This window comes from Piliocolobus tephrosceles, chromosome 10, assembly GCF_002776525.5.
Source record: "Piliocolobus tephrosceles isolate RC106 chromosome 10, ASM277652v3, whole genome shotgun sequence".
NCBI classification, from domain to species: domain Eukaryota; kingdom Metazoa; phylum Chordata; class Mammalia; order Primates; family Cercopithecidae; genus Piliocolobus; species Piliocolobus tephrosceles.
The window spans coordinates 78,815,989-78,840,773 of NC_045443.1; the positions used below are offsets into that span (position 1 = coordinate 78,815,989).

Sequence of the window (24,785 nt, forward strand, 5' to 3'; positions counted from 1 at the left end):
AACGGTCATTATAACAACCAGAAACTCAGGAACCAAGCAGATGGTCATAATGTGGCACCCTTACTCTTCAAGATGGCAACATGAACTCAGAAAACAAATAGATTTGAGTGTTAAGGGACACTTGTAAATACATTTTAAATTAAATTTAAAATCAGAAATATTGCCGGGTGTAGTGGCTCACACCTGAAATCTCAGTGCTTTGGGAGGCAGAGTTGGGCAGACTGAAGTTCAAGACTAGCCTGGGCAACATGGCAAAACTCCATCTCTACAAAGAGTACAAAAAAAATTAGCTGGGCATAGTGGCACACAACTGTAGTCCCAGCTACTTGGAAGGCTGAGGTTTGAGGATCACTTGAGGCTAAGAGGTAGAGGGTGCAGTGAGCCTTGATCGTGCCACTGCACTGCAGCCTTGGCAACAGAGTGAGATTCTGTCTATAAAGAGAAAAAAAAAATTAAATCTGAAGCACCAAATAAAATTTCTCCAGCTCTTTGCTCATTTAGCCATGTGCAGGACTTTTGCTCTGGTTCCTGATTATTTTCATCTATATTATACATTTACATTTGGCTCTTAATAATTTTTTAAACTTTCTTTTGCATGATAATTTGCTCTTTGTTTTATAAACTATCTTCTTCAGTTATTACCTCCAACATTCAAAAGTCACCTAGTTTTTATCCTAAAGCTGTTAATAGTATGAATTTTTCTAAACGTATTTTGTCAGGTTTCTAAATATATCTTGTTACCACCAATACAAGATGTTTTATTTACAGCGATTTCTTATACTAATTGCTGTTACTATAGAGAATCAAAAACTCCAAACCGCAAGTGTCTTCTGATTTTTTTGTATTTAATTTTGAAATATCAATTTTATTAAAAAGTTAAAGTTGACATTTTTCCTACTTACTCTCTTAAAAGGATCACTATTTATAAGCGATTTATTATTAGAAAACTAAAGTTCATTTTCTTTATCGCTGGGTTTGTGAATTTCTAAATAGGGATTCAAGTCAAGCCACATGGACATTAGTTAAAATCAACAACAAAACCAAAACATATGGAAGTTAATAATGAGCACAATAATTACTAACAGACATGATTTTTACTTATGCAAATACTCTTATTTTTACAAATGATTTTAAGCAAAACAAAAAGCATTCAGAAAAGTCTGCAGTAGATATACAGGAATGTTAAGAAGTGAAGGGGTGGCCTGCCCCTCCACACCTGCAGGCGTTTCTCCTTAGGTGGAACGAGAGACTTGAGAAAGGAAATGAGACACAGAGACAAAGTATAGAGAAAGAAAAGGTGGGCCCAGGGGACTGGCGCTCAGCATACAGAGGACCCGCCCCGGGCACTGGTCTCTGAGTTCCCTCAGTATTTATTGATTATTATCTTTACCATCTTGTAAAAAAGGGAAGTGGCAGGATAATAGGATCATCCTAGGGAGAAGGTCAGCAGTAAGACATGTGAATACAGATCTCTGTGACATGAATAAGTTTAAGGAAAAGTGCTGTGCCTTGATATGCATATGCAAACATCTCCATAAATCTTTTTAGTGCATAAAGAGCAGCATTGCTGCTAGCACGTCCCACCTTCAGGCCTAAGGCGGTTTTCTCCTTTCTCAGTAAACAGAACATACAATCGGGTTTTACACCGAGATGTTCCATTGTCCAGGGACGGGCAGGAGACAGGTGCTTTTCTCTATCTCAACTGCCAAGAGGCCTTTTTCCTCTTATACTAGTCCTCCTCAGCACAGACCCTTCACAGGTGTCAGGCTGGTGGACGATTAGGTCTTTCCCTTCCCACGAGGCCATATTTCAGACTATCACATGGGGAGAAACCTTGGACAATACCTAGCTTTCCTAGGCAGAGGTCCCTGTGACCTTTGGCAGTGTACGTGTCCCTGGGTACTTGAGATTAAGAGAATGGTGATGACTTTTAACAAGCATACTGCCTTCAGGCACTTGTTTAACAAAGCACACCCTGCGCAGCCCCAAATCCATTAAACCTTGAGTCACCACATGACATGTCTCTTGCAAGGACAGCGTTGGGGGTAGGGTTACAGATTAACAGCATCTCAAATACAGAACAAAATTTAGTCTCTTATGTCTACTTCTTTCTATATAGACACAGTAACAGTCTGATCTCTCTTTCTTTTCCCCATAAAGAAGTAGAAATTTTATCTATGTAAAATCAAATGTACCACACTGCCTGTGGGAGACTATAATAATACTTGAGGGATAAAACTATATTCCAGAAAACAGTCATAAATCTTTCCTCCACTTTTGTTCTCAAGGGTTGCTGTTCAATTTTATGTATAATTGAAGTAGCTACTTAGTTGCTATTTCTGGAGCAAATTTTCAGAGACTCACTTTGAGACAGAGTCTCTCTCTGTCATCCAGGCTGGAGTGCAGTGGCTGCGACCTGGGCTCATTGCAAGCTCTGCCTCCCGGGTTCAAGCCATTCTCCTGCCTCAGCCTCCTGAGTAGCTGGGACTACATGCGCCCGCAATCACGCCTGGCTAATTTTTTTTTTTTTTTTTTTTTTGTACTTTTAGTAGAGACGGGGTTTCACCGTGTTAGCCAGGATGTCTGGATCTCCTGACTTCTTGATTCGCCCACCTCGGCCTCCCAAAGTGCTGGGATTACAGGCGTGTGCCACCGCGCCCGGCCTATGGGACATTTTTATTTCAGCTTACTTCAGCCAAGTGGTCTCATCACACCTTCATTTATGACAAACATAAATTCTTTCACGGTCATATTAAGCCATGCTTTTATATTAGTAGCCACCAAACTTTTTGTTTGTTTGCCCTTATCAATGAAATATTTTGAGAAATGCATCCAAAATGAATGTATATTTCATCACACATAAAAATCACAATTAACATTAATAAAATATAATATGAATACACATTTAGCATTTTTTTCCTGATAGTTGCAGGAATAAGTACACCCCATCCTGAAGATAATTTATCAACCCCATCTCTTTAAAAGACTACATACTCCTTGTCATTACCTATTACTACAGAGGTTCTTTTCTTCTATTATGACTGAGAGGTACCAATCTCTTTTTTTTTTTTTTTTCAAACCATCCTGTTTACTAAGCTAACTCTGGTCATCAAAAAGCTTTCTTTCCTTTTTAAAAAGGGCTATTTCACCATTTATGCTTTTAACACTACTAGCCTTTAATTCACATAGAATTTACTCTCCTTCTAGCTGCAAGTCCATTATTTCTAAAGGTTAAATTGTTATGGCGCTGGGACAAACAAAAACATATATACACTCATTTAATTAATCTAGCTTATTCTAAAGAACAAAAGAATGGCTGGGCGCAGTGGCTCACGTGTGTAATCCCAGCACTTTGGGAGGCCGAGGTGGTTGGATCATGAGGTCAGGAGTTCGAGACCATCCTGACCAACATGGTGAAACCCCATCTCTACCAAAAATACAAAAATTAGCCGGGCATGGTGGTGAGTGCCTATAATCCCAGCTACTAGAGAGGCCGAGGCAGGACCATCCCTTGAACCCAGCAGGCGGAGGCTGGAGTGAGCCAAGATCGCACCACTGCACTCCAGCTAGGGCAACAGAGCAAGACTCCATCTCAAAAAAAAAAAAAAAAAAAAAAAAAAAAAACAAACAAGTTTATACTGACAAGATTTATTGAGTAGTTTGAAACTGTGTATTTGTCTGTATGCATAATGTATATGTAAACATCATCTTGTTATAAATTCCTTTATAGGACTTATCATTACTGATTTTAGTCTTATATCTTTTTATAAATCTATTTATATTTACTTATTTTATTGATCCATAATAGATGTACATACTTTGGAGTACTTGTGATAATTTGACACACTTATATAATGTGTAAAGATCAAATCAGGTTATTTGGAATATCTACCACATTAACTATTTATCTTTACTTTTTGCTAGGAACATTTAAATTACTGTCTTCTAGCTATTGTGAAATGTACAATAGATTAATGTTAACTATAATCAATCTACTGATCTATCAAACACTAGGTCATATTTCTTCTATCTAACAGAAAATTTGTACTCATTAATCAACCCTCTTCATTATTCCCTCCCCTCTATCCTTGCTTATATAAGAGTAGGAAGATTTTGCTAAATTATATTAGTATGTCCAATACTAGTAATACCAATATTACATTACTGGAATAAACTTCTAGGAAAAAAGCAGCCTTATAAATGCCAGAGAAAAAGAGAGATGGGACTATTTTAATGGCTGACACAGGTTAAATTTGTTTATCTCTATATATCTATATATATGTAAAATGTTATTTGATCTATGTAAAATCAATCAAATGTACCACATTGCCTATAGGAGACTATAATAATACTTGAGGGATAAAACTAGGTATCATATATATATTATATATATATATAGAGAGAGACATGTGTATAGATAGATAAATGTATATATAAACAAATTTATTTACTCTCTATATTTGCCTAATTATCCAAGATAATTTGTGCACTAAAACCCAAGAGAAGTAAAATCTTCCAAAGAGAAAATAACTCTATAAATCTTGAAAAGATGATTGAAAACACTCTTTTTGGTGTTGTGAAGAGTAGCAGAAGTGGATTCAGTGATGTCACTAAACATGAGTACAGTGCTTTTAGAAGATAAGAATAGGCAGGACCTGAGCAGAAGTATATCTCTCTAAGGAGTTCACTTTTATTTGTAGCATTTTCTAAGTTTAACAGTTATTTGATATGTGGTCCAATTTTGGAGCTGTGTTTGTCACTAGCTCTTGATAATTTTCCTTTTGTCTAGCAGTGACACATATAAATAACCAAAAATCAGAAAGCAAGACTCTGGTAACTAATTTCAACAAGCCTTGTTCAATGGCATAGACAGTATGTCATTTATTTTTAGTGACAGTATTAATAAAAGTGACGTGAAACACAAGGGATGTAATGTCAGCGATATTGCACCTCAAAAGAGGAGAAAGTGTGGCATGTTACCTCCTGATTAGCAGCAGCTAGTTCTTCTTCCAGTGCAGAGACTCTTTCTAAAGAAACCCTCAGTCGCTCCCTTACCTAGAAGAAAAATCAAAATATGTGCAGTAATGTACATCCCATACATATTAAACTGTGCTGAATCCATCATTAACATCATCAGAGACAGTCAATTTGGCAAATTATTAAAGAAGTATTTATATCCCTATGTGCTCTGAATACTAAACCTGGCTAAAATACAATGAATGCATTGCCACCCGGTATTGTCACTGTATCAAGGGATTTCCTTGTAAGCAAATCCTTTTGGTAGTTCCCTGATAGAGCTTCAGGTGGGGCTGGAGATTGACTTGTCTTGCTCTGAATTCTGATTCATAGTAAGCGGATACAAAGTTTAAAAGTACATTATGAATTCATCTGAAAAACAGTCACTGACTAAGCATGACAAATAGGAAAAAAAAATACCCCACCTTTTTCTCTACTTCTGTAAAATAACAAGTAAATTTTCATTTGGTAAATAGTATCTAACTTCAAAAATAATTTGCCTGAAGGAAAGGCCTTTTAAAACCTGAAAAATGTTCTTTGCTTCTATGTTTTGTATTAATTAGAGGTCTACTTTGTTTTAGGGGAACTGTAAAGTATTTAAGTATTTTGGAATTTCCAACTAACTTTCAGATACCAAAAGTTAAACCATTGTATTTTATAGAACCAAAATCTCTGTATATTTTAGTTTGAAAATCATAATTTATACTTGCTTCTTACATAACTGAAACTCAAAGAAGTATTTCTTTGATTCTTGCTTTCTTAGAACTTCTAAAATTGTTTTAGTTATATGTTTAGATCTATAGATATGTCTTGATGTATATTAAATAAATGTATTTTATATATATAACAATTCATAGAAATAAATATTGCTGAATTAAAATGAATGACCACAGCAGTTTGATTTTACCTAAAAAATAAAAAAAAAAAACTTTATAGCTTTAACTTAAGATGCAATTCATGGTGGGTTTTCGATTATTTATAAATTAACATAGATTTTTCATGGGAATGCCAAAGTATTTGTGCAGTTAAGATGTATTTTAATATATAATTATATTCCTATAGGCTTTTATTTTGTTAACTTACTGACAGTATATTTTAATAAATGGTATTTTTCTCCTCTAATAATATTTAACTGGTAATAGAGATTAAATTTATAAAATATGTAAAAACCCAGATACATAAACAAATTTAAGTTGGAATTATAATATTATTTTTCCAGTTAGCAAACAAACAAAAAGTCAGTAATGACCTATTAACCTAGAATCTAATTGGGAATTTTAAAAAATCTAAATCACACTTTAGTATTGTATTATGATACCACATATATTCAGATGAATGGATGCATTTAATTCCTGAAACAGACCATGAATCAGCAATAAAAATATCCAAGTAGGGGTTTTAATATTAATTATATTTTGTTATGCTCAAATTCTCTAAAAACAATAATACACACATAAATGGAGACTTGATGTCTAAAACAGTTGCACAGGATCTTTCATCATATTGAGCTAGAGATTAACTGCCAAGCATCATTCCTGTTAGACAAATATCCAATTGTTAACAAATACATAGAATTAATGCTGATTAATAACCAAACACTAGTTACATAGCAGGAAATATTTGATGATTTGATTTGGAGAATGCTTTTTTATGAATTTTGAATAGATGAAAAAGAAGCAAATATCCTGAAGCCATGAAAATGAGCAGGACAGCTGATGTGTGGAATGCATATATCAAAAAACGTTTCAGCAGACGTATGATGTTTACGAGGGATTCCCATATTCTAAAATACCAACTGTAAAATACTGGTGTTCTGAAGAAGGCCTAGTAAACCTGGTTAATGAGAACAGCAATAAGAAGCAATCTAAATATGGTAATAATCTCACCATACACAAGCTTGATCATATCACACTTAAACTGCTGTAGAGAGAGGAAGTTACCATATTTTAAAATATTGACACATTAAAATCTCTCTAAGTCATTCATATCATGTAAGAAATGGTTGAATCTAGCTTACATGGTAGGTTAAAATATCTTTCTGACTTTCATTTGCTAAACTTAAACTCTTAGAACTATTCCAAACTGTTTTCTATTTACTACAATTTAAACATTTATATTTTCATTATAGTGAGTTTTTAGGAATAAAAATTATCATATTTACCCAACAATATGAAAATAAAATAATAATTTCTCATATATTTAGAACAGTGGTTTACAAATTGAGATTATGTTGTCCACGAAGCAATAAATCTAAAACTATTTTACAAGAAAATAAAAAAAATTCTGAATATATTTTGAGTTATGTTATAAATTTAAAAATTGCTGCTGTGAATATCAATAATGCAAACTGAAATTAATATATGGCCAGTTTGCATTTGGGGAATTATCACTCCTACAACAGAAAATATTTTTGAGGAAATCTCCTCAGACCAGAAGTTCTAATTCATTTTTGACACTGAGATATTTGATCATGAAAATATATAAGGATGGCATATATATTTAATTTGTTTTGGTTTACATTTCCTATACATGTCTGATACTGTTTTTTTTAATAGTCAATGATTTCTGAGTAATTGGAAAAAACAACTATATTTTCTCACAACTATAGTTCTCATTCTACAATTTAGTGGCTATATAAATAATTGGACATTAATAATGAAAATTATGAATCACTGCAACTATCTACAGCTATGCTCAATCCTTGTAGAGTTTATTTAGTTCTGCATATGTACTAATCCCTCTATGATAAAGTTGTTTGTTTCTTGTTCCCAAGGTATGGTTAACTGCATCTTTTTCTGACTTTCTATATATACAGTATTACTTGTTTGCATATCTATATCCGCATCCCTCCTCATCCCTATGAGAAGCTGTGAGTTACTCTTAGGGAAATTGTCTGTGAAGGCACTTAGACACATATGAGTTCCTTGATAACTAAATGAAATGCTATTTTAAACAAGCATCTGCATCAAGAATAATACCAACATTTTTACTTGGTTTGAAAGTTTTATCAAATGCTGATATTTACTCCTGTTAATAACAATATTCATAAATGTCCACTGAGGACTTGCCATATGGTAAGCACTAGCTGAAAGCTTTGCATATCAGATCATATCTGATCCTCATGACAATTCTGAGGTCAGTACTAGTATTATCTTAATTCAAGATAAGAGGTAATTGATGCTTTGAGAATGAATGGTCAAGTCACTTGTCCAGATCTGTCTGACTCTAGAGTCCCAACTCATAACATGTCTTCTTTAGGCCACTGAGGATTACTTGTTGATAATCAGTCCAGTTGTCCCTGAACTCACCAATGTTCAGGATATCTCTGGTGAGTTAATGCATATTATTATAGCTCCTATGGCCATATGATAGAACAACTCATTTAGTTGCGCTAAACCCACTGAACTTCTATAAAGTAAATTATTTCTAGATTAAGTTGTACAACAGCCATTTTCTTCTTAAATGTACTCACATGACCAGGTTATTTGTCTTAAATGCTGTTTATTACCTCTATTCTGATAAATAATCACTCTTTTGTAAAAGCATCCCTCACTTAAGTGATATGGGAATGCTTATAGGAAACATCTCAAGTCATACATTCTCTAGTATCTTCATTTAAGTCATTTAAAACTCTTGAATTTTCTCTGAACAGGTCCTTGTCTTCTTACAGTTTTGGGTTATTTTCTGTGTGGGTCCTGCTGCTTAGAGTGTATTTCTCTGCTTAAAAAACACTTAATCATTCTTTAATACCTAGATCAAATGTCACCCTTTCTTGAAGACATCCTTATCTTTGACATTACTCACACAGTCATAACCTTTTCTGTGACTACATATTGTGATGGAAATATGTCTTTGTTGAATTGTTTTTCATTGATATGTGAATTCCTACCACTAACTCTGAACTTCTCAGTCATAATGAGAATATCTTATTTATCTCTGTGTGTCAAACATCTGCCATGGAATCTGACACATACTAAAAATCTTATACATGTAAACTCTTGTAAATTCTTAACACTTTTATAAAAAAGAGGAAATATAATATGAAATTAAATGTTGAATATTAAATAATTATTTGATGTCATATTTAGCAAGAATTTTTATATAATATTCATTTCTGTTTTATTCAAAATAATTCTTATACTAGTCATTTCTCATTGCGAAAATAAAAATGAGATACAACTTCTTCTTAATACTCTAGAAGGCAGAATTATAATTATCCTTACATACACATTCCACATAATCCCCTGTTCTCGGAACATCTGAAATACCAATGATAAAAATATAAATGTATATAAATATTAAATAGAACAAAAATGTCTGCATGCTTAAAAACTATATATAACTCAGAAATAATCCCTAGTTTGGATTTTAATGCTCAGAACTTGTCAGATACTTTACAATGAAGTGTCCCAATTTCCACTCTAACTCCTAAAGCTTAAGTTCAGTCTTTGAAATTTCACAAAATTGAAATCATGTCATAAGCCATCCTAATCTCCAAAGAATATTACCATCCTATTGGTTTATATATGTCAGTAGAACTTATTTGAGTAACAGCTAAGAGAAGCTTACAGCTACTTTAAAAAATATCTAAACACAAATTTTTCTACTAATACCTTATGATGTTACTTGCAGAAGCTCTTCAAATGAATATTTAAAACTAGGATATTAGAGACATTAGAAAATCAGATGCTTCTAAAATAAATGTCTAAAAGTTAAAGTACATCCAATTTGCACTTCAAAATAGATATAATTTTCAGTTAGTGGTCTCTTATTTTGGAATCTATAGAGAAAGACCAGGGTTTGAGAGAGAGAGAGAGAGAGAGAGAGACTCAATAATAATATTAAATGATACAACATTTTGAATGCCATCTGAAGTGGGGCTATAATATACCATAATAGAAGTCTAATTCTGATAAGTCACAGATTCAGTGGCTTAGAAAAAGAAGATGTTTATGAATATTACCAACATCCACACGGTAATCCATTTTCACTTAAAATAATGATTTTTCATATAACTCAAATGTGTTCCTCAACTGACTGACTTTAGAAGTCAGGTGAGTCAATGGATGAAGACAAAGAGCTTGATGATGATGACAGAAGTGTAGTTAAGCTTGAAATCTTTTGTCCATACTATACCTTTTCATCCAAGGCCTTGTGGTGCTCAAACAAAGATTTCAGTGCCTTGAGAACTTCAACTTCACTGGATACTCCTGAGGGAGACTGGGCTTGCCGTTTTACCACCGTCATTCTTAGTGACCTTTCATGTCGTGACACAAGGCACTCCAAATGCTCCAGTAATAGCTGTTGGGTTTAACAGAAAATGCAGTTATCTACCGAATACAAGTCACGAACACTTTCAAATGACTTCCGCCTTAAAACACTGCAGGCTTACATAGTATCTAATGCTAGCTGCAGGTTACACTGCAAGTGGCAATAAAGAAGCACAGACCTGTTTAAAACAGGGTTTATAAAATACATTAAAGATAAATTATATTCCATCATATAACAAGTTACTGAATTTAAAAATGTAATGCAAATGTTATGCAGTCCTTTAGCAAATTTAATACTTTCAGTATGGATTCAGCAGAAATAGAACACTTGACAAAATATGTATGTTAGTGATGAAAGAACATTGCTTGATGCATCAGGACCTTTTTAGAGGATGACAGTGAAAGTCAAAATTTATTTCATTTACATATGGCCATTAAAATTATTTGAATTGAATAAAATGAGCGTAATCATTATAATGTTAATTTAGCTTAAATAATCCCATGGTTTTATTCACAATTATTCTTCAGTTTAGGTTATAGAAAAATATATGCAACCAATTAGAACATAGTAACTGAGATTCTCAATTGTCAGTACAGGAAAGGAAGTTAAGGAAATAGTTTTGAATTGTCTATGTTAGAATCTATGATTTCCCAGGGTAGCCTCTGGGGCCATGACAGAGGTGGAGGGAAAGTCCCTGAAGTTTCCAGGATATTTCAGGCTCTACACTCTTAGCTCTTGCCAGAGAAGATCTGCTTTGAAATGTTTTGTGAATTGGGGTTTCATATTTGTTTTCATTTCAAAAGGAAGTTCTACTGCTAAAACCAAAGACACATGAGAAGAAAATCAGAAACTGCTTGATTATTATCAGTTATTATAATTTTACTAGTGAATAACCACACACAACTGGTAAGCATTACAGGAAAGGTCTTTGGAAGGACAGTGAAAAGCATAAGCCAAAAAGTGGTGTCCACTTATGCAAAATAAAGAAAATAAAGCAGAAATTATCCAAATAAAAGATTTAAAAACATAGACACTGAAGGTGGAAAGAAGGAAAGAAAACAACTTTCCTTTTTTCCAAGATATTTTCTAAAAGTTTAATTGTAAAGAAAAATTTTGGTCTTCACTATTCCACTGTTGGATTCATTGTCATGTATTAGTATCATATTTTTTGGTTGATTTCTCTACATTTGCTGTCGCTAATTATGACTCAAAATGTTAGAAAACTTTGCTATTATTGGGCACAAAGAACACCAATATCTGAGACACTAAACATACATAAATCAGTAGATAAGAGTCATATTTAAGGGTCAACATAATATTAGTAGTTTTTCAGTATGAAAATGACCTGAAATTTTCAAGGAGCCCTTTAACATTTATCAATCTCTGATTGATAAATTATGGTATTCTATTCTCTCGAATTCTACAGATACATGTATCCATTGCATAAATCCCAACTGCTTTACACAGGTTGTGGAGATTTACATGAACTTAATAATGCCTACTTTTCCAGTGTCATCTGATGTCAATCTTTCCCTGGCAAACTATGTTCCAGCTTTCCTGGCCTACTTTTAGCTCCTCAGTATGTCAAGCCTTTGCTTATGCTGTACCCTCTGCCTAAAGTACTCCTTCTTTGTTCCTCATTTAACCAGCTCTTTCCCATTGTTTGTCTCAGCTTAAACATCATCTCTCAATAAGGCATTTGCTCACTACTGTCTAAGGTAGTTTCTCCTTTTCCTCACCTCCACAAGTCTCTATTTCAATCCCTTACTAATTTTTTTTTTTCAGACTATTTCATGATGTGCAATTTAAAGAAATTGTTCTACTAAATTTCATTCTATTTTCCCATTGCAATAAAAGCTCCAAGAGAGTTGGCACAGTGTCTGCCTTACTCCTCTTGATTCTCTCTGAATTTGGGTGTTAGCTCAATTCACAACATCTATAGGTATGCAATTAATATTTGCTGAGCGGATTAAAATATTAATAAATGAGTTAAATTTACATACGTCATATAGTTTTATGTATTTCATACAGGTTTGGCCTATATGAAAGCTAAGCTTGTGGCCATGGTTAACTGGCATTATTTCCCAAGAGCTTAGGCTAATTAACATTATTATGTACATCTATCCTTCAATCTGATGACATAAATAATGAAATCTTTATAATACAATGAAAACTGCTTTTTTCTAATTGTAAATTAAAGGCATCTTGTTTAATACAGTAATTCATTAAACATATCAGCATCTAATTTTGCACAGTACAGTGTAAGATTTAGAAATATAAAATACCCACTCTCTAGGAAAAGAAACACAATAATGATGCTATAAAGGACATCCGTTTTCAGAGACAACTTAAATCTTTTAATCTTTTAATCACACTCTTCACATTTGGCAAATGGAACTTTTAACTGCTTCTCCCTACCCTCATGCCCTCATTGTCTCTTTACCCAGCTTAAAGTTAACAATTCAGTATTTGTAAACACTCTTTTTCATGCTCCCTTAATTTCTAGAATCTGATCACTTGCCACCACATCCACTGCTAATATTTGTGTCCAAGACCTATAATCTCCCCCTGAATTATAATAGCTCCTTAACTGGTCCTCCTGCTTTCAGTCTTTCATCTTCAGGCTATTCTCAAAACACTATTTAAGTTAAAATGTGAGTTAGGTGACTTATACTTCTGCTCAAATTTTTAATGTCTTCTTATTGGGCTCAAGTGAAAGTCAAAGTCCTTATACATCCCAAAGGGATCTCAATTTTCTTTATTTTATTTTATTTTATTTTATTTTTATTATACTTTAAGTTCTAGGGTACATGTGCATAACGTGCAGGTTACATATGTATACATGTGCCATGTTGGTGTGCTGCACCCATCAACTCGTCAGCACCCATCAATTCATCATTTATATCAGGTATAACTCCCCAATGCAATCCCTCCCCCCTCCCCCCTCCCCATGATAGGCCCCAATGTGTGATGCTCCCCTTCCCGAGTCCAAGTGAGCTCATTGTTCAGTTCCCACCTATGAGTGAGAACATGCGGTGTTTGGTTTTCTCTTCTTGTGATAGTTTGCTAAGAATGATGGTTTCCAGCTGCATCCATGTCCCTACAAAGGACGCAAACTCATCCTTTTTTATGGCTGCATAGTATTCCATGGTGTATATGTGCCACATTTTCTTAATCCAGTCTGTCACTGATGGACATTTGGGTTGATTCCAAGTCTTTGCTACTGTGAATAGTGCCGCAATAAACATACGTGTGCATGTGTCTTTGTAGTAGCATAATTTATAATCCTTTGGGTATATACCCAGTAGTGGGATGGCTGGGTCATATGGTACATCTAGTTCTAGATCCTTGAGGAATCGCCATACTGTTTTCCATAATGGTTGAACTAGTTTACAATCCCACCAACAGTGTAAAAGTGTTCCTATTTCTCCACATCCTCTCCAACACCTGTTGTTTCCTGATTTTTTAATGATTGCCATTCTAACTGGTGTGAGATGGTATCTCATTGTGGTTTTGATTTGCATTTCTCTGATGGCCAGTGATGATGAGCATTTTTTCATGTGTCTGTTGGCTGTATGAATGTCTTCTTTTGAGAAATGTCTGTTCATATCCTTTGCCCACTTTTTGATGAAATAATGCCACACATCTACTACCATCTGATCTTTGACAAACCTGACAAAAACAAGAAATGGGGAAAGGATTCCCTATTTAATAAATGGTGCTGGGAAAATTGGCTAGCCATAAGTAGAAAGCTGAAACTGGATCCTTTCCTTACTCCTTATACGAAGATTAATTCAAGATGGATTAGAGACTTAAATGTTAGACCTAATACCATAAAAACCCTAGAAGAAAATCTAGGTAGTACCATTCAGGACATAGGCATGGGCAAGGACTTCATGTCTAAAACACCAAAAGCAACGGCAGCAAAAGCCAAAATTGACAAATGGGATCTCATTAAACTAAAGAGCTTCTGCACAGCAAAAGAAACTACCATCAGAGTGAACAGGCAACCTACAGAATGGGAGAAAATTTTTGCAATCTACTCATCTGACAAAGGGCTAATTTCCAGAATCTACAAAGAACTCAAACAAATATACAAGAAAAAAACAAACAACCCCATCAAAAAGTGGGCAAGGGATCTCAATTTTCTGAACTCATCTCCTATTTCTCTTCTTGCTCATTCTGGTATAGCTATGTTGGCCGCCTTGCAGTTTTTTGTTTGTTTAGTTTTGTTAATTTTGCTTTTAACATGTTAAACATCCATGTCCCCACAACAGGGGCTTTGTATTTCTTATTTTCTCTAACTAAAACATTCTCTTTCAGATATCTGTATGACTATCTCACTTCACCATCTCTTTCATGTTTAACTCAAATGCCACTTTTCAATGAGATTTTCCCTGGTTACCTACAACATTGGATATCTCCTTCCTAGCTTTGTTTGTTCTTCTTAGCATTTGTCCCTATCTAATGTCATATTTATTCATGTATTTTTCTTGCTTCCTATCTGTCTTTCAAAACTTAATGTAAGGTCAATAAGGAAATACATTTTTTTTTAATCTATTTTGTTCATGCTGTATCTTTAGTGCCTAGAAGATTGGCACATGGTAGATGCTCATGTATATTTACTGACTGAATGAATCAGTACAGATTAAAGCAATAGTTTGTATATGTATTGGCAAAATTCTTCAGAGAAATGAATATCTGGGATGTTTGACCTGAATAGGTTTGACAGAACTAATAGATTAGCATCAAAAGAAGGGAGATTGTCTTCTATGGTACATGGAGGTGAGATAGTTATATAAATAATCACCTGAGCTCTCTGAAAATGGGGTGTCTGTGTAAGTAAGACTTTGATGGATTGAGTCATAGCTACAACAGACCATTTGAAAGGCATGAGGAATATAAGGACAATGAAGTGAGCAGAATGCTTTGAACTGCACTGAAGGGTTTAAAGAAAGAAAATGACAAGCTTAAGGTTTTAAATTATAGGTCAAGGCTCAGTTAGAGAACCCAAGAGGTGCTATGGCTGCTCATGATAGCCTCTTATCAAGATCCCAAAACACAACAGAAAGAAGATAAAAAGTCTAATCTAAGGGAGGTCACTGAATTACAATACATGATAATTTCACAGTCTTACCAGGAATCTTATGTAGAAATCTTGTCATCACTCCGAGAAAAAAAGCAGGCACCCCAAGAACTATAAAATGGACATTTGGAAAGATTCAGATGTGTCCGAGTTACCCTGATACTCTCAATCACAACAAATCTTCCTGATTCTGTGATGAATCCACTTCTATTTGTCTTAATGGCCATGTCATGACTTCACTTAAAGCAGTTATCTTATAAGAAGAAGCCTCTGCTCATCATGTTCCACCACAAACACCCCTTTCTGCCTCCAGACTTCTAAAATATGAAGAGGTAAATAACAAGGTCTAACCTAAAAAGAGAAGGATTTCAAATCAATAGACCTGTATGCTTTTGCTAATTTGTAGTTTCAGAAATCTGGAAATATATGTAGATGCTAATATTACTGAAACAGAAAGAGGGGGACAACATTTTTTGATCTGGTTAAATTAATCAATATGATGATTTTTTCAGATAATCTGAATTAAACTTTGATGTCAAACACCAAAAAGTGCTTTTAATTGTTGGTTCCATTGGTTAACTAAAATATAAAGTCAGTGGTGGCCGAAAACAAGTGAGTAAAAGCCAGAAATTCATTGGGTAGAAGGTAGAAGGAAACTGATGATTTATAGAGTTAAAAATGGCGAATTCAGCTCACCCCCAGCTATTTCTCTTGAGATGACCAAAGTGACACTATCTTCACTAAGGCATTGGGAAATAGATTGGAAAAAAGACAACACACGACCTACAAAACTGCCAGAACAGCAGTTCTTTACGGATAAAGAATAAAAATGGAGAGATGCTAGTTCTAAAAGGAACCCTTTGATTTCTCTGGGGATGACAGAATTCTGCAGTGGCAGAGGCTAAGCAATAGTAATTAACTACCTAAGCTAAGTTATGTGTGGTTACTATAATAGGCAGAATGATTTGATCCATTGGGATCTTTGTAATAGCTAATTGATTATAGAGTTGTTAATAAGACATTAAGAATTAGGTTGTATTAATAAAGTAATATTAATAATAAAATCCCTAGACCTGGGGGAATAATTTTTTACTTGAGTCACCTGGTAAACTGTCTTGGCCTTCTCCAAATCCTATATCTGAGTCAGTTTACAGTTAGAAATTTTTTTTTTTTTTTTTTTTTTTTTTTTTTTTAAGATTGTGTCTCCGCTTTCTCACCCAGGCTGGAGTGCAGTGGCAAGATCTTGGCTCACTGCAAGCTCTGCCTCCCGGGTTCACACCATTCTCCTGCCTCAGCCTCCTGAGTAGCTGGGACTACAGGACCCCACAACCTCATCTGGCTAATTTTTTGTATTTTTAGTAGAGATGGGGTTTCACCATGTTAGCCAGATGGTCTCAGTCTCCTGACCTCATGATCTGCCTGCCTTGGCCTCCCAAAGTACTGAGATTACAGGTGTGAGCCACCACTCCCAGCCTACAATTAGATATTTGTAAAAAATTAAGGTGAGTTTATATAGCCATCAATTTTTTTTAATGTCCTGCTATTGAGACAGGGGGGTCTATGTCCCCTCCCATTAAATTTGGGTGGACTGGTGACTGTTTTGACCAACATAGTATGGCAGAAGTCACATTTTGTGATTTCTGGGCTTAGGTACTAAAAGGCCAGGCAGCTTCCAACTGGTAGACAAGAACATTGGCCCTTAGGTCCCTGAGTTATCATCTAAGAAGTCTGAGTATTCCAAGACTGTTATGATGGACAGGCCATGTGTAGGTTCTCTTGTGTACAGTTCCAACTGAGTCTGCCTGTCCTTCAGCTATTCCAGCTCAGGCACCAGACATGTGCATGAAGAATCCACTTCACAAGCAAATCTTCCTAACCCCAAATATTTGAGTCATCCCCTGCAAATGGTTTGCTAGAACAGATGTCTTCTGGCTTTGGGAGCTGATTGTTAATTTTAATTTTCAGGAGTTTTGTGAGCTGGTGGTTAAGCTCAATCATTATGCTTAAATTGCATAAGCTTATAATTATATAAAAATATTTTTAAAAGATAGTATACATTTCAAGTATATTAATTCCTAATTATTTTTATTACATTTCACTATTATCTATGCGCCTTAGATTATTTACATCTATTTTACCTAAAAGGTAGAAATACTATATAATGGTTCAGTACTGTGAATTTTTTCCCAACTTGGCATTGAGTAACATCAACATAGCTTGAAATCAACCATGGTGGAAGTATTTACACCAGGGAAATTGGCAAACACCAGAGATCAGTGCTTTTATTTTCCTAATAAAACAAATCATTTACCAGCACATCATTGTCACCAGTCATCTTGGCTGAGACCCCAAATATTATAGATCAGAGAAGGGCCATCCCCACTGTTCTTTTTCTGAATCCTTGGCCCAGGAGAGTCTATGAGCATATTAAAATGTTGTTTGGTGTCATTAAGTTTTTGGATAGTTTGTCATATCGTGATAGATAATCAGAAAACCTTCTCCCAAAGGATCTGTAACTATTTATTAGAGTCATAGTACTGAGGAAAACAAAATATCAAAATGTCTTGAATATCACCTCTGAGCTAGGACTAATTTTCTGGTCCTCACTCTGTAAGAGTCTTTCAGTAACCTGGTGGACAAACTGATTTACCTTGTAGATATCAGCCTATTTCATTTGTCATTTTTTCTCAATGTGCATAAAGAAGTGACCATGGTTTCAGGGTCATAAACCTGACAAAATGGGCTTCCCATGATTAAGACTGATGGAGTTACCACCATGGCGGAGGCCCAGCAGTAAGGTGCAGCCATCTAACTTGAGCCCTGCCATGATAAAATACAGCTGGAGACCAGTTATTTGCCCTGAAGCGAGCATATTACATCAAATCCTTTCTATTAAACAGAAAGTAGTTTTTCTTCACTGTAATAAACCCCTTTTTTGGGTATGGATTTGCCTTCTCTAATGGCCATACTTCTACCAGAAACACCATCCTTTTTTTTTTTTTTTTTTTTTTTTTTTTTTGACTGAGTCTCATTCTGTTGCCCAGGCTGGAGTGCAGTGACTGATCTCGGCTCACTGCAATCTCTGCCTCCTGGGTTCACGCCATTCTCCTGCCTCAGCCTCCCGAGTAGCTGGGACTACAGGCACCTGCCACCACGCCTGGCTAAATTTTTTTATTTTTTTGTATTTTTAGTAGAGATGGGGTTTCACCATGTTAGCCAGGATGGTCTCAATTTTCTGACCTTGTGATATGCCCGCCTCGGCCTCCCAAAGTGCCGAGATTACAGGCGTGAGCCACTGCGCCTGGTCCCAGAAACACCATCTTACTGAGTTTTTGCTTACAGTCATATTATCATATACAACATTACTTCAGACAAAAAAAAAAAAAAAAAAAAAAAACACCTGATTTTACAATGAAAAGAGTAATGCAATTGATGGATGCTCCCAGGGACCCCTGATTTTATCACACTATTACATCATTTAGAAGTAACTGATCTTATACAATGGTTAAATGAGCCAAGACTGTTTTAATTCAAGCTTGGACATAATACATCGCTAAGTAGGAATGCTATCATCCTGGAATTAGTATATCCTCAGAACTACTGATAAAAGTAAGGTAGAGTCTTCCTTGGAATAACTATGGGTCCATATTCGTAAGTCCAGAAATCAAGGGTTATAATTGGAATTTATAATTGCCAACTAAGACCTGTGACCAGTGGAGAAAAGAGGATCAATACTTTTCTGTTGACACACAGACACAGACACACGCACACACACTCACACACTATATACATATATATACACACACACACACATATTTGTGTGTGTGTATATATAATGTACGTTAGTTAATACATTATTCTTTTTTCTGTTTTCTTTACCCTGTTACCATATTTTACCCATTAATTTTCCACATTTTCTACCCCTCCCCCTGACTGTTTGATAGTTCCTCACAATCTGAATCCCATCTTCCCAGTATAGAATCCAAGAAACATTTCTTGGGAAGGTTTACCACTAGGTGGCAGAGATGTGACTTAAGATCAGTCGACCAGACCCCACCACAGTGGGAGTGAGCCTGAGGGGGCAGAGAGGAAACACGCTGGGAAGGGGTAGTGGCAGAGGCTGCATGTTTCTGGGACTGGGCGTGTTAGAAAAATTTACAAAGCTAAGAAATGTGGTCCTAGAGACTGCCTGTCAGTTTAGAGACTTTTTATATTCCTTAATTAATGTCTTGATTTAAACAGCCAAGCTATATACTCTGTTTTGTGCAATTAGGAACTCTCATCTACATGATAATAAAAACCAAATATGTTTTTATTAATATAAACAGACTTCTTAAGGGATGAACAATTTCACTTATCCTCCAAGGAAAATATTCTACATAATATGTGCTTAATACTTGTTGAATTGGGTTAACGATAAACATAAATTATCCAGATTGAAGAATATGGACAAAAATGTTCTCATCTGGCATTTAGCTATGGCCTAATTTAAGGTTAAAAATAAAGGTAAATAAATTAAGAGTACAAAAAGTGAAACTTATCTAAGATATCATTAACAATCTACTAATTACACTCCTTTACTGGGAGCTACAACTTTAGCCTAATATTTAGTAATTCTCACAGAAAGTGCAAATGGAACTCTCTTTGGTATACTCAAAGGATTGCAGGGACAATGTGAATGACCATGAATCCTACATTGGAATTTTCTTTAAATGACCACAGCCTATATATGTATACACACATATGTATCATATATTCACACACACACAGACACACACACACATACACACAAACCCATACATCATGCATCATTGGGAATTTTTTGGACTAAGTTTTATTTTGAAAAGCAAGATGGCCTAGGTAATCAAAATCTTTTATTTTACTATGATTCTGTAAGGATTTCTAAAATTATATAACTTCCTATTAGATCTTAATTCAACACAACCTTGTGAACAGATATTCTCAATTACAAATGGCACTGAAACAGAAACACATTCTTCCCCAGAGACTAATTTGGCTACTGTAATATGGTCATATAGCATGACATTAACATCTGAAAATGAAAACTTTTAAACTGGTTGCCTTCATACTCAATCCACTCCATATCTTTTACCCTCAAACATTGTTTAAAATCCCATATGTTTCTTATGTACATGTTTGATTATGAAATTGAAATAGCTGTTGGGAGGGTATATGTCCCATCCTATTTACTCTTGTATTTATCATATCCTATCATAGAACTTTCATAAATAACTATACATACACATGCACGTACACACATGTAGAATATTTATCTGCTTTCAACTGAAAAGTTCTTCCTTTTCTGAATTGGACTGTATTTTCTACCCACTGATGAAATATGTTTGGATGATATTATTAACCTGTATAGACAGAGATTTGTCAATAATAAAAATTTTTTCTTTAGTAGTGATATGTGTCTAATTGTATCTCAATATCTGTTAAGATAATTCCTTTGTCTCAAAACAAAAGTGATGGCATGGTAAGAAATGTTTCAAATGCAATTAAGTTTTCTTTTTAAGTTTATGATCCAGGAGATTAAGTTACAGTTTTATTATTTATAACTAGATATTAATACTGTTTCTCAAAATCATAACTTAATATGAATACTGTTTCTCAAAACCATAATGTTTTTCAAAGTCACACAATAGTTACATTCTAAAATATTATGAACAATTTAAAACATCCTTTGAGATCGTCACCTATAAGAATAGTTGAAACAACTCCGACAATAAAAATGTTCTTCATGTTGACATTCACAGGCAGTAACTACATAAAAATTCCCAGTTTTTCTTTACCTCTTCATTAGTTCAGAAAACTTTGTCAAAACATGTCTTATTGATCATTTTGAGTTGCAATAACATCAGGGATAAATTATGTTCTATAAATATAACTTTCTGTAAATATATACTTGCCAAAGATGGTCAGAGGAGTTTTAGGAATAACAAATTTTGTTTCAATATTTTTTCCATAATTTTATCAGTGTAAAAATATTGAACAGAAGCTTGTTTGTATGTTTCTATAAATATCCACTATAATTTTTTGAAATTTCTAGTTTTGTATAATTATTTATAATGTTATAATGATTGTATTAGGATATTCTTAATTTAATAACTTGAGGCAGTTGGGTTTAAGAGCAACTGCAGTGATGACTGATTTTCTTTCATTCACTCACATTTCTGCAATGTCAACAAGGTATTTCTGTAGAGAAAACATAACACGTGGCCAGGCCATGCATTTCAGCTTTGAACTCAGAATAAAAACATAGCACATTGACTTTTCACATGACTAACACACAATAAATTGGGATTGAATTACAAAAATTTAAATATGCCAGGAGCAGTGGTTCATGCCTGTAATCCCAGCACTTTGGGTGGTGAAGATGGGCGGATTGCTTGAGTCCAGGAGTTTGAGACAAGCCCAGGCAACATGGCAAAACCCCATCTCTACAAAAAATACAAAAATTAGCTGGGTGGCATGTGGTTATAGTCCCAGCTACTTGGGAGGTTGAGGTGGGAAGATCACCTGAGTCCAGCGAGCTCTAGGCTGCAGTGAACCATGATCGTGCCACTGCACTCCAGCCTTAGTAACAGAGTAAGATCTCGTCTCAAAAGAATTAAAAAAAAGAAAAAAAAAAAAAAGAAATCTGAAGAAACTCTGTTCTTCTTTAAACATAATAGCTTTGCATCACATATGAATTGTGGGTGACATAGGAATATGATTTCTTAAATACATAGTCTGTGGGTAAACTGAGAAGGACGTAGTGGACTCTCTGGGTGTTTTATTTATAAGCCGTTTATAGGCCTGGGACAAGTTACTTACTGACTTAGTTTTCTCTTGAATTAAATGGGGATAATGAGACCGCTGTGAGAATATAGTGAGCTAAACATGTAAAACGTTTATAAAAACATTTAGATTTTAATGTTAGCTATTATATTATCATTTTTACTCTCTATCTTCATTCAACTCCCACTGGAACTTCTTTTTTCTATTTTGAGAGATGGTATAATTCATTCAAATATTTAATTATACAGAAGGACTTTTTGTGATCTATTGTTTTTGATAATATTCAAAATTAATACAAATGACCTCATCCACACATGGTTTCATGGACTAGCTTTTTACGTTATTTGGCTCAGTTCATGAACATATGCTAACTACTTGATGTAAAGTGAGCCACAAGTTGATCAGAACCTTGCAAACTGGAATGCTCAATTACATTTTATATTTCAATTTATTTTATATATTTATTTATGTATTTATTTTTTGAGACTGAGTCTCCCTCTGTCACCCAGGCTGGAGTGCAGTGGTATGATCTCTGCTCACTGCAACCTCTGACTCCCGGATTCAAGCGATTATCCTATTTCAGCATCCTGAGTAGCTGAGGTTATAGGGATGTGCCACCATGCCCAGCTATCAGTTATACTTTAAATTTGCTCACAATCTGACATCAATTAAAGTTTCTTTATGTGTAAGAAGGAAACACTAGCTTGTTGCTTTGTCTCTGTGACCAGCACACAGATAGTAAGCACAATATCTAGAAAGATAAACAACCATAAAATCTATAAAAGCAGTTTTGTTTAGCAACATTTGATAAGGCATTTGGTGGGAAGAGAGATGTATTTGATTTTCAGCCCTGGATATACTTCCTCTGGGGGATGGAGGAGGGTGAGAGGTGGTTATGTAACTTAAGGAATTATTATATAATCAATACTTTGTACAAGGGAGTTTTCATAAATCTGTTTTCCTTGATGTAGTCAACAACAAAAATCCTCTACATCACTGCTTTAAGGAGGGTGGAAAAGTATTTTCCAGCCTTATTCACGTTTTCAAAGTAACTATTATGCATGGTTAAAATCAATGGCTTCAATATCTGTTATTGTTATTTTAAAGGAACTTTGTATTTTTCTCATTTTGACTACTGAATAGGTACTTCACATGTGGCTCACCTTCCTGCCTTTATTATCCAAGACTCTTTTGCAAACACAATAGCCTCAGGTATTTCTGGGCCTCATGGGGTTCAATACGATGAAAATCGTATGGACTCTGTAACCAAATCTCTTAGCTCTCTAAAATTCATCACAATTAGGTATTCCATACTGTGGTGGTCTGACTGTTAAGCAATGTCCTCTCTAGCTATAACAAGTCTTTGAGTAATAATGCTGATGGCCTCATGGTTAGTACACAGGCTCTGGATTTAAACTGCCTTACCTTTCAAATTCCTTCTTTGCTATTTACCAACTGTGTGACTTCTGCCAAGTTATCTGACCTTTTCTGAGCTCACTTACCTGGTCTGTAAAATGGAGGTAAGCATAACATCTCCACAGGGGTGTAGAAAGAAGTAAGGGACTGAAGAAAAAAGGCTAGATGAACGTATACAGCTAATAAAAGAGTGTCTGGTGCATTTTAAATGCGAGCATTAGTTATAAACCTAACCAAAGCTTTGTATTTCCCTGCATTCTCAGCTTTCTGCTCCTACTTTTACATTTGACTGTGCTGTGTTAAATCAAGGAATGTAGTCTAAAGTACTAAAATATAGCATAGTGTAATAGGGCGGAATAAATGTCACGGTATAAATAAATTTCAAATTTGCATGAAAACACAGTGGTAAGTTAAAAAATCAAGGGCAGGAAATATAGAGAGGAAGAGGGCAACAGAAAAAAATTACCTGATACCTGATAATGTGATCTAAACTGCCCTTGTCATGCCGTGTTTGAGGCAATTCATTAGACTGGTTCATCAACGTATCATTGAAAACCAGTTCAATGTATGCATGTATGTGAATTCTCTTTACTATAAATAAGACCTTGATAAATAAGGACATAAATTCAGTTTGATCATGTAACCATTATGCAAGCAACCCTATCTCTCATTAAAGGCACAAGCTCCCAGTTAGTAGAACTGTATTTTATATTACTCTCTAAGACTCATAAAGTGAATAGGCCGTTAGCTATATCTATTGTTTCAGGATTAATCTCTTACAGCTATAACACTTAGACTATTTTTCACCAACTTAGTATTTAAATTGAACTTACATCTACATAAAAGTGTTTTTTTTTATTTTCTACTTCCATTTAGTAAACTGTACCTCTGTATGGGTAATGTGGTAATTTACATATTTTATAAAATTTAGTAATTTTTTTTTCTGAAAGAAAATCAAGCATGTTTTATCAAATTCTGAGCTTTAATGTTACATGGCATATCATATGCTTGATGAAAATACATGGGTTTACAAGAGTAGAATCTGGCAACTTCCATGAGTTTTATGAAATTAGAATATTGTGACTGGACATCCCTTTGGAAATTTATTAAAACATAAAGGCACTCCACTTTTAACAGGCAGATTTTTTTTTCTTGAGTGTTTTCTTTATTCTTGACACTGTTTTTTGTTTCC

General features: G+C 34.6%; 1 protein-coding gene across 1 annotated transcript in view; it reads right to left on the reverse strand.

Annotated features, from left to right (window-relative positions):
- The window catches only part of PPFIA2 (PTPRF interacting protein alpha 2), a 486,204-nt gene that overhangs the window by 155,925 nt on the left and 305,494 nt on the right, over positions 1–24,785 (reverse strand). The window contains exons 6-7 of the mRNA XM_026454621.1: positions 10,153–10,317; positions 4,981–5,055 (exon numbers count right to left, since the gene is read on the reverse strand). Of these exons, the coding sequence (XP_026310406.1) occupies positions 4,981–5,055; positions 10,153–10,317 (240 nt within the window). The remainder of the gene's footprint in view (positions 1–4,980; positions 5,056–10,152; positions 10,318–24,785) is intronic.